Source organism: Lycium ferocissimum, chromosome 5 (genome assembly GCF_029784015.1).
Source record: "Lycium ferocissimum isolate CSIRO_LF1 chromosome 5, AGI_CSIRO_Lferr_CH_V1, whole genome shotgun sequence".
NCBI lineage: Eukaryota > Viridiplantae > Streptophyta > Magnoliopsida > Solanales > Solanaceae > Lycium > Lycium ferocissimum.
Window position 1 is genome coordinate 28,651,515 of NC_081346.1, and position 12,220 is coordinate 28,663,734.

Consider the following 12,220-nt stretch of genomic DNA (forward strand, 5'->3'; position numbering starts at 1 on the left):
CCACTTTTCCATGTTTGCCAGCAAATGAAGAAGACTCTCTCGGCCTCTTTGGAGGAAACCGCAACCCTCCTGATTAGGAAGCTGGCTCATACATGGACTTTATCACTTGTTTGCCTTCTTTGAAAAGGGAACAGCTACTATCTATCATGATAGATTGACCAAGTACGGTCACTCTTACTGACTTTGCCCTCCGTTCTCGACTCGATCCAACGGTGGCCTTTGTTAACTATATCCTGAAACTTCATGGTGCTCCCAGGGTCATAGTATCTGATAGGGATCCAAGATTTTTCCATTCTTTCTGGCAAGAGATACATCAACTTTAGGGTACTACATTGGGTACCAGTACTTCATACCACCCTCAGACTGATGGGCAGTCTGAGGCTCTGAACAAGTGTGTTGAGATGTTCCTTCGCTGCTTTGTGGCTGATTCTCCTCATGAATGGGTCACTATGTTGCCTTGGCAGAGTATCGGTACAATACGTCTTACCAATCTACAGCGGGCATGACTCATTTTCAGGCATTATATGGTAGAGAACCTCCTGTGCTAAGCAGATATATCTTGGGTGGCAGCTCCGATGATTTGGTCAAAAAATACATGGTTTGCCAAGATGAGGTTTTGAGCATTCTGAAGCAAAATTTGCTCATCGCCCAAACCAAAATAAAAGAAGTCGCTAATAGGAAAAGACGTGATGACCACTTCAATGAAGGAGATTGGGTCTTTGTCAAGTTGGAACTGTATAGACAGGTTTCGATCAGAAAATTATACCATTACAAGTTGGGTCGTTGATTCTTTGGTCCATTTCAAGTTCTGAAACGTATTGGCCAGGTTTCCTACAAGTTAGGTCTTTCTGCAGCTGCACGCATACATTCCGTATTCCACATCTCTATGCTTCGGAGATGCATTGGAAAGCCGGATACTCATATCACTCCACGTCAGTTGTTAGGCCCTTCCTTGAACCTTGAGGACAAGGTTCCTTTAGAGGAGGAGGGTATTGTTATGAATGATTTGGATCAGTCCACTTCAGCTTATGTTTCCAAGTCAGCCGCCAACGTGGATTCAATGCCTGGGACCATCCGAAAGAGTAGCAGGGCAATTGTGGCAAACAGAATGTTGAATGATTACGTATGGGACAAAGGGTAACAAATTCTGTTAGGTATCAGTAGAAGTGTGATGACATAAGTGTGATGACATAAGTGTGAGGAACGTGAATTAGGCAGGGGACTAATTTTGGATGAATCTTCCTATCTCTCTATTCTTCTTCTTCTTCTTCCCCAAGTCATTCATTTTCTATTCTGTTCTCCCTCCTCTTGAATTCTCTATTAGAATCCTTTAAGTATTGTTTAATTTCCCTAAAGCTGCTGTAATCCTTCAGTTCATATCAATATAAATTAGTTTGGTTGCTAAAGTGATTGAATATTAGTAGCAGCTACTACAGCTTGCCTTTCATCATCTCTTTTACAGGCCCAGATTGGCAAATTATTAAAATGAATATTTGTGTTATTGAGTTATTAAAATTGTTTATGCAATTATTATTAGATGAATGAATCGCGTACAAATTAAGTTGTGTCAATATGGCGAAGTTTGCGTAAAATTCAGGGCCGTTTGATTGGTGGGATAAGGATAATAATTTTGAAATATTCCATGAGATTATTTTATATTGTGTTTTGGTAATAGTATTATTTAATCCCAAATACCTTTAATTTCATGGGTTATCCAAACTTATGGATCATCCTTGTCTATCCTATCCCACTAACTAAATGGCCGTATTATGCCACTAATTTGAGCCATGGGTGACGGGAGTGCACAAGGATAAATTTGAGTGGAAGATTTTTTAATTTATCTCAAAAATTAAGGGCCCGTTCGTCCATAAGAATTATTCATTTTTTTCCAAAATATTTTTTCACTTTATGGTGTTTGGTCATAAAAATTCCAAATAAAACTTGAACTTGTATTTGGAATTTGAAAAACAACCAAAACTTGTTTTTCACTTTTTTTTCCCACTTTTTTCACTTTCAATACATTCAAACAACCAAATATTATTTGCAAAAACTATAACCAAACACAACTCCAACTTCAACTCCAACTTCAAAATACCAAATAAAGTGAAAAATATTTGATATTCATGGCCAAACGCCTACTAATTATGTAAATTTTTTGCACTATAATTTAAGCTTTAGATTACCTCCGGTAAATGTGCTTTCAGTACTTCTCTATACTCTTCTAGATTAAAGCTACATGTTCCCCTTAAAATTGAAGGTCTGGATTAAAACCTATTCCATCTTTATCTTCCATCAAAACCAAGTTCTCATTCTAAGGTGCTGTTTGGCCATAAATATAAAAAACAAGTTCACTTTTTTTGGAATTTTTGAAGTTGGAGTTGGAGTCGGAGTTGTGTTTGGCCATAATTTTTGAAATTGTAGTTTTTGATGAAATGTAGTGTAAAAAGTGAAAAAAATTTGAAAAATAAATTTTTCTTGTTTTTGGTATTCCGGAATACAACTCCGGAGTTGTATTCTGAATATTTATGGCCAAACGCCTAAAAGTAAAAAAAGTGAAAAAATTTCTTCATCCAATCTTTAATTTCTTCTTAGTAATAATAACGCGAGCCAGCCCACGTTTTGCAGTTGAAGAAAAACAATTATCCTAGCTCTATCAGAATAACAACTCCAAAGTTGAAGCTATGTGCAAAAGCTTGAATCTATTTGTATGTCAGCAACAATACTCTAAAGACCAAATAGTCTCAAACAAAGTACTACGTATTTATTCTTTAAATCAATTAATGGCGATTCGTCTCACAATAATGAAGAAGATGAAATTGAGGAAAATTATGACATGCAAATAGATTTTAGGTGTAAAAATAATTTTATAAAATAATGCAACAATTTTATAAATGTTGAAAACTTATTATATTAACACTTGAATTAAAAATTATCAGATATCATCACGACGTATAATAGTTTTTATTTTTTACTATAAAAAAGGCAATCATGTGATCGTACCTCGCCTAATACTTTTTTATAAACAATTATTTTTGTGTACGTTCTTCTGTATCGCTTTGGATGCTTTATATGGACGGAAGTTAATGTTATCGACTTTCATATTCCTCTTGAAACTGTAACATATACATAACTGTCTGTGTGAGAAAACATGTTATTAAAAATATAGTCGAACATTTGAAATTGTTTGGCTCTGTATTTTATCATCACAAAATACAAGCAAGTTGAAAATTGTATTTAGACGAATTTAAAAAGATATCTTTCATTTTTGAAGGCGAAGTTGAATTTTGAGGATAAACACGTTATTAGACAGATGTCGGCCCATCATAATTCAGTTTTGAGCTAAAATCTTCCCAGAACTATAACTTAAACTTCGATTACATCCTTATGCTACAATAGTGAACAAAAAATTCCTTTAACTATCCCAAAAATTGCAATAAACATCCTTCGGTTAACTTATGTTAAAAAACTAAAAGTTGAAATAAAAACATGTGCCAAGCATGTGACTTCCCCACAAATCTCCCTATTCTATCCCGATTGATTCCCTACCCATTCCGACTGATAGTGTTTCATATTCGGCGGAGTTTTTGGCTTCAAAACCAAAACTTTCTGTCCTTCTGAATTTCAGAGAATAATCTATAGCAACAAGACAAGTTATTTTACTGAAGTTATTTTACTGAACAAGAACTGAGATTCATTCTGCTATGTATTCGTATTCTAGTAGCTCTTATACTTTTGAGACTAGTTTTGGGAGTGTACTTTCTACTTTCCGCATACTTATGATCTTGAGACTTCGTATTCGATTGCTTTGTCTTCACTTTACTTTTCCGCGCATTAACTAGTTAAATGGACTAAAATTGGTTAAGGTTCGCCTACTGGAATAGGAGTAGATGCCATCATGGTTAGTGTGATTTTTGGGTCATGACTATTTACATTGAACAAATGAATTTCCAGCTAATATCCCTTTCACCAACCGTCTGGTCCAAAGCCAAATATACAAATCATAATAGCATTATTACTCTTAAAATCCCAGGTGAGCATCTTTTTTTTCTTTTCAAAAAGAAATTTGCAGTTCGTTTAAACAATGATAACAAACTATAATCATAATTTGCATCCAAGGGCGGAGCTACAGTGTAATAGGGGGGTTCGGCCGAACCAATAGCTTTTGTGTAGACTCTGTATTTGTATTAGAAAATCCAATAAACTTCTATAACCAATTAAATGCGAACCCACTTACAAATGTAAGTTGATGGTCCAGTGGTAAGGAAGAAGGTGAAGAACCTTCTACGTCCAAGAGCTGTATGCAAAAAGAACGTTCCACTCTAAAACAAAAGAGGCTCACGTTTCTTTCACAAACATCAAACCCCAAATCAGATTTCTACAAAGACCCAAAACCTATTCCGTGTTCTTCTCCTTCAAAAACTACAAAAGCCTTTGCCCACCGCCACCCACTCTCTGCCGGAGTCCAAACCTTTGGATGGTGACCGGTGGGTACAGGAGCCCTTTCAGTTTGTCGCTTTTTTAAATATATTAAATATTGATATTTGTTTATTAATTTGACTGTTGTTTCACATTAGCTTGAGATAGTTGTCTTATCTTAAAATTTTCAACCCCCAAACCTCAAATCCTGGCTCAGTCTCTGTTTGCATCTTGACTAAGTCTCATTTGAGGGGCTTGGTATGAGCAATGGAGTCTTATAAACTTCACACATGATTGGCCACATCAATGATCAAACAAAATGGGTGACATATAAATATAAAGTTCAGTACAAAAATTATTTTGCAGATCATTATGGTCATATACCTTTTGAGTAGTGTCACAACAAGGCAGAATATAGTGCCTTCATATACCTTATACTACTATAATCCTATGACAACAATCTATTGACACTTGGAATAAGATTGAAAGGATAACTTTGTTTTTAAAGGTTGCAGATTTGTTTCATACACAGAATTTTGGCGCTCCGTTCCAAACTCTATCAATAGATTCTTTTCACTCTATCAATAGATTCTTTTCAAGAAAATTAAGTGCCTGTTTCGCATTTTAAAAGTCTAGGCAGCTTTATGAGCTTGTTCTGTTTCCTCCATAGGCATTCGTATATCAATTCGTTCGATGAGAACTTTGTTCAGTGCTGTTTTATACGTCATTCATTCGTTCGATGAGAACTTTATTTCCAGGATCAGAAGCTGTGATTTTTAGAGCAGGTCCAGTAAGTTCTGTGCTGTTTTATATGTCATTCATTCGTTCGATGAGAACTTTATTTCCAGGATCTGAAGCTGTGATTTTTAGAGGAGGTCCAGTTAATATCAAAATGTCCCTGGACTATATAGCATTGTCCTCACGAGCATAATCCTTAGACTGATGAAGCATAAAGCCAGAAATCATGTGATGAATAGCTGAAGTTCAAGGCAAATGACAGGTTACTACAGCATAACTACGTCAGGAACTATCAGAGCAGATTGAGCGTAAGCTGTCAAAGTCTGGCTCTTCTGATCGGGGAGTACAACACTTCTACATAACGGGAACGCAGTGCCAATTAGTGCTAAGATCTGATAAATCGATGACTCTCTACTTCACTTCCAAACTCTTAAACGATCAAAAGAACCACTAGACTGAATGGCTGAAGGGTTCTTGGTTTGGACAAGTGATGTAAGTATAAGGCTATGAGCTTATATCTAACCTTTTAATTGGACTAAGTACTACTACCTTTGTTGACTTCAGAAAGGAAAAGCTTTTCAACTCTTTCTTAGCATTTAATACTGTGTCTTTTCGGCAAGACTCCAGAAGACCAGCTCTTTTTTTTTTTTCTTCCTCCTCTTTAGCTATGAATTTTAATCATTCCATAGAGACTGATTAAGAAAGAACAACAGAAGCCCGACCTAGCAGCAGCCACTAACAGCAATACGAGATTGTGAAAACACTTGCTACAACGATATTAGATTGATTGTATCAGCTAAACTATATGGCTTGTTAAGTCATCAGTCTCATCTAACACTCGTATGGAAATAATATTCATGTTTCATGAATCATGAATCATGAGATTGACAAGTTTTCGCTATATAGCATAATCCAAACCACAATAGAATCAGATTCTAACATGACAAAAGCTAATGCTGACAAAGGACAAATAAGTCCTATTCTAGAATGAACATTCACATGGAAAGAAGAACATCTCATTTCAACGAATGGTAGATAGAGCTCAAGAGTTTGCAAAATCTAGAGACTAACACGATACCACAACCATTTACTGGCTTACTGCTTCTTTAAGAGCAGGGGTCCAACATTATCTCCAGTTGCCTTATTGTGCTTCACGTGGCTTCCATCACATAGAGGAAAAGTTCCAGACCTCCAACATCTGCACAGAAAAATCTCCTACTTAATAAAACTACCGATTACTTTCAGTTCGAAATGTTATTCTATTTCAAGATTCTAGCAAGCGTTCCAGAATCCTGAAGGAAATCCACACAATAATAAAAGGGAGAAATTTATGACTGTTCTTCAGTTCAACGATCAGTAAATACAGTCTAGTATAGCATCATATATGATTAAACATAATTAATGTAATACAATTAAAAACTTATTAAACTGGTTGATTATAACAGGGGTAGTTTATGTGCTCTAACACATGTAGTGTTGTTTCACATTAACTCTTAACACCTTCAAGTCCAGTTTTTTGTGAGACAAAAAAGAAGTCTCACACAATTAGTGTCAGTTGTATGAGGCACAAAATAAAGTTTTTTGAAGTGAGGCCTTCTATACACACTTTTTGGAATATGAAATTGCTTTTGAAAATCAGATTAAATAGTCACTTATCACTACCGGTAATAGGACTCTCTTTTTTATAATTTTAACTTTACATACTATATTTTTCAACTTCAACCAAATAATGTCTAATGCCCACTAAAAATGAACAAATCTCTTTTTCCTATGAACGTACAAGAGTCGCAACTACAAAAAGTATTTTTGAAAAAAAAAAATAATAATAATAATAAAAACATTGTTGATTGACCCATGACACTTTGTGCCTTGTCCTATCTGCAGTGATATAGGTATATATATTCACTTATACACATCAGCAGATTATTCAAATTCCGGCTGACTTTTTATTCTCTCCCCATTTTCGCACATGTAAGGCAAAGGGAAAAAGTTGTAAATAAATTAATAATCGCAGGCATATTCCCAACTACCAGGAATTATCTAACTTTTTAACAAAACAAGAAGTCACTCACGGTGCACAAAGTAATAGTACTATAATAAGAACATGTGTAAAAGAGAGAGAGAAAAAGAAAAGGGAACCTGCAGTAAGCAGTAAGAGGCTTAGAGAGTTCAGTGACGACAACAGAGTCTACCACTTTTGGTTCGTCCTTTTTAATATCTGGGTTTATAGCTTCAGCACGAACCACCACCATACGCCTTGGCCTCACCGTCAATGAAGATAATGCAAACCCACCTTGAATTATGCTATTAGTAATTGACGCCATTCTCAATTTTCTTCTCTGTTATTTGGGGGTCAAATGACTCGTTCGCACTGGGGTTTGAGGTTGGTGGAAATGAGAAGTGGTAATGTGAAGTGTAAATAAAGAGTGAAGGGGTGATGAACGTGTGGCGACCACGGTCCTCTTTTGTGATGTTGGCAAACGAGTGGAAGCTACTATATCCACACGTCCCTCTATATTCATCTCCTCCAAATTTTGTGATCTCTATTGAATGGGGGAAAGGGAAATTAAAATCAGAATTTGCTTTCCTTTTGCGTCTTTCCGTTATTTTTGTTTTGTGATTTAAATTTTGGAAATTTGTACGTTTATGCTCTATTATTTAATTAAGTTAACCACATAAAATATGTAATTATACGCTATCGCTTTAATATGCCGTAAAACCCTACATATTTTCTACTTGGGGTTGGTGTGTATGATTAAAGAAGACATATTTTATGTGGTTAACTTAACTACCTATAGACGAATGAAAACACGTGATGAGTGCAATGTGTATGTGTTTTTTTGCTCGTACTTTATCAAATTATAGTAACGTTTAAGATATCGTCCCACAGAGTTTGAAATCACCTATGCTACAGATTTGTATTATCTTTATTACTATTTGAGAGAATCAAATTGATGAAAGGAGAGTTGTTTAAAAGTCTTAAAATTAAAACAACAAAGTGAGAAATATTTTTGGATTTTTTCTAATAAAAGATAGATATTGGGATACTTTAAATTGGCAAGATAAAATAATTGTAATAAAACCAAAAGTTCATTAGTATTTCTTTCTTTAATGATATGATCGCTTATTTCTATTACAACCAAATCATATAAAAGTAACCAATTTAAAACATCTCTTTCGATTAGTGTAGTTAATCGATTGACAGTGAAACAAAGACCCTGTTTAAAGAATGATTGTTTATTTCTAATTCAACGACTCCACATAACGACAATATATTAATAGCACCACTCTCACTTATACTATCAATATTTGTCAGTTAGCGACACTAAACAATAATTGATTAATAACCACCTCTTTCGATTAGTGTAGTTAACCAATTAAAGTAATGGCTTCAAACAAGAATTATCTTAGTTGAGTGCACCAAGTGAACAAAAGCCTCTTTTGATTAGCCTTTGCTAAATCAATAAACTTATTTGATTCAATCCCTCCGTGAGAATAGGACCGAAGAAATAAGATAAAGATCTCTCAAATCGATAAACTATTGAGTCAATCCCTCCGTGAGCATAGGGCTGAAAGAAATAAGATAAAGATTATTTAAATCAATAAACTTGTTTAAATCATTCTCTTCTCCCGCATAAGAAATAAAATAACAAGATAAAGATTTTGATAAATAGAATTAGTTATACCCAATAATAGATATAATTAATATCAAATACCTTGGTGTATGAAGATGATAAAGAGAAAATCTCAATATAAGAAGATAATAAAATTAAGATGTTTATCATAATAACTTTATCAAGCTTCATCTAGTATCCCAACTAAAGAAAATTAATCCATTATGGAGTAAGAAAAACTAAATAGAAAATTAAAAGACTAAAAATATTTTTACTAAAAGAAAGAGACGAGAGAGACCAAGACCAGTTCTTGTGTCCTCTTTACAATTGGATGATCTTTAAGACAAAAGATGTCTCTATTTATAGCAACAACAATGCCCCTTTGGTTGCTAGTGAGATTAATTTGGCCAAAGTAAATGAGATTACTTTGGGCAAAGTGACTTCTTTTCTTCATTTCTCACGTCATATTGGCAAGATGACATGTTCCATATTGGCCAAAGTAGCTTCTTCCTATTTTCATTGATTTTTAGCTTCTTCATTTCTTCTTTTTCATGTGTTCTTTTTCCTGCAAGATTTGTTAGAAAAATGCGAGAATTGGATATAATTATTCATGTTTTAATTTGAAATATTATTTTTATGTCTTTGAAATTACATGAATAATTTATATCCATCAACACGTGCAAATATTTTTTCAAAATTTGAACCGAAAGTATATAATTGGAACATTTTATTGGGAATTGAGGTGTTCACTTGGAACAAAGGTTAGTTGGAGTGTCTAAATGGAATATCCTAACAAGTTTAAGGGGCTGACTATGTATTAAGCCTTTATATGAAATGTTTATATTTTATTGTTGTCTATCAAAATAATAATCGGCAAATGCATATTTTATGTATATCAATATGCATATACATATATATACATATTTTGTACATAACTAACGTATATTTTTTGTATATATGACTAGCGGTTGTAATTATTTTTCGCAAGCAGCCAAATATATAAATTTCCTTATTTTTATTTCACAAATTAGTGAGTCCAAATCTTTAAATATATTGAATTTCCAAATTTTGAGTTCACCACAAAAGAAGTCACACAACTTGTGTCAATTATGTGAGGAACAAAGTAAAAAAAAAATTCCTTTTTTACATGTCTAATTGTCTACGTTGATATTTTTTTCCTAATATTCTTGCTTTCGTGAATAATATTTTATTTTGTCCAAGCTTCTAGAAGTCAAAAATATTTTTAACGATTATTTTAAGGATGTTTGACAACCAAACTTTTAGAAGAAAAAAATAAGTGCTTTAAAGTATTAGCTGAATTTGAAAAAATAACTTTTTCCTGGAGCATTATTAGAATCATGATCAATCATAAATTGTTGCTCTAACGTAAGCAAAAGTATTTTTTGTAAAACACTTCTAATTATTCCAGTGCAAATATATACATGCTTTATAATATAAGAATTGACAATGCAAAATAATTTTCTAATGTAACTAGTGATAAATGCATAAACATTGTACAAGTTAACTGGTACTACTAGGCCGACATTATTAGCTTAAATTTCTACGTAAAACCACTAAATTGAACCACAAGTGATGTGAGTGTTACAACAAAAAAATTCTAAACTCATCTCGAACTATGCAGCTTTTTTGCACTATAAATGGTTCTAGGTGAGAGGAAAAGAAAGAATTAATAAAAAATTTGTTAATAAAAAAAAAATTAGAGGGAAAAAAAATGGACTGGCATACTAAATACCTTCGCAAGAAATGTGTAGAAATGAACTATTGTTCCTCTTATTTGGCAAGAGAGTCCGAAGTGCAATAGTTAAACTTGGGGCCCGACTAAATTCGGACTCACGCCGAAAAAGCATACATTGAAGGTAAAAACGTCCGACTTTGTACCCAACAAGACTTGAATCCGAGCCCTTTGATTAAAGATGAAAGTGTCTTCTACTTTCCACCATGCGCATTGGTAGTTAAATTTCATCAATGTAAAGTAAGATGGAAAGGAACCTATCGACTAATGTTGATATTTTAATTAATTACACATTACTCATTTACACGTAAACCTTTTGTTTAAGGGTATATATAATTCAAAGCAATAAAAATATTCAAATTAGTTATTGGTACAAGTGAAATGAAAGCTAAGGGTATATATCATTCAAATCAACAAAAATATTCAAATTAGTTATTGGTACAAGTGAAATGAAAGCAGAATACGTATCCTAGACTTTTAAGAAAACCTTGTTAGTATAATTTTGTCGTACTTCAAAGAGTTCTACATGAATCGTTAAAGCAGAATACGTATCCTAGACTTTTAAGAAAACCTTGTTAGTATAATTTTGTCGTACTTCAAAGAGTTCTACATGAATCGTTTCCTTTAGTTTGACACAAGTTATAAAAGTAAACTCTACACCACTTTTCAATCCCTTTGAAGTATGACAATGTTTATTTTTACTCGACAAACTTTTTTGAAAAACAAAGAAGATTAATATTACTCCTTTATTACCTTTCCAGTTTCCCTCCTGATGTTTCTTTTCTTTTGCTCGCGTTAAGTTGGTCTAATAGCAACATAGGACCACACTATATTTATAGAGAGAGTGATGTTCGTTTGCAATCCGGGAACTTATTTTTATCTCGTCTCAATATATATGAACCAAAACAGATAAAATATAATCATACTCGACATGCAATAACCAAGAGAACTCCCAAAAAAATTATCATAAAAGATTAAGGTTGAAAAAGTATCAGACATGGAAAAAAAAAGAGGCAAAAAATTAATAATAATAATAATAATAATAATAACGAGCATCTTAGTTTTGACTTTTGAGCGTTTCTTTGTCCATTTCGAATTTTCTTTTAAATAGGACATCTTTTCACTAATTAGATGCATGACCAAATTTATGCTAAGGTGTCTAGCACTCTGTGACATTTATGTCTGTTGCATTAGTATAATTTTCAACACGGGATGATTTTTTTTTTTTTTTTTTTTTTTTTTGTCCTTCATTTGCTATTCAAATAAACTATTTATTACTTCTTCCTTAGCTAGATGGAAAATTCAAAAGAGAAAAAATGGAAATAGTTTAACAATGTATGTTATGGTCGTCAATTGAATAGAGTTACCCAAGAAATCTGCATTGGACTTTTTCAGTCAAGGCATTGATAGAGTAATTATATCGAACATACGTGTCAAGTTTTAATTGGAAATTGGTTAGGACCGAGTTTCAGCCATTGCAAGATCAGCTCAAATTCAATATGACTTACTTATAACCTACTACTCCTACTAAGTAATAATATATTTGCAAATACTAACAATATGTTTAGCATCATTTTACAATATACGTTCACATATATATGATTTTATGCATATACTAAAAGTTTTTAATTTGTACTCAGTGGATATTCCTCACAACTATGTATTAATTACATGTTTTTACATTTACAATAACGTGATA

The 12,220-nt window shown here is 33.2% G+C and overlaps 1 protein-coding gene across 1 annotated transcript; it reads right to left on the reverse strand.

The window, feature by feature from the left end:
• Window positions 1-5,981: 5,981 nt before the first annotated feature.
• LOC132056646 (CDGSH iron-sulfur domain-containing protein NEET) lies at window positions 5,982-7,623 on the reverse strand. The gene is made up of 2 exons (XM_059448924.1): window positions 7,294-7,623; window positions 5,982-6,352 (listed from the first exon to the last, which is right to left on the reverse strand). The coding sequence occupies exons 1-2, from the start codon at window positions 7,476-7,478 to the stop codon at window positions 6,250-6,252; spliced, it is 288 nt and encodes a 95-aa protein (XP_059304907.1). The 5' UTR covers window positions 7,479-7,623; the 3' UTR covers window positions 5,982-6,249.
• Between the last annotated feature and the right edge of the window lie 4,597 nt (window positions 7,624-12,220).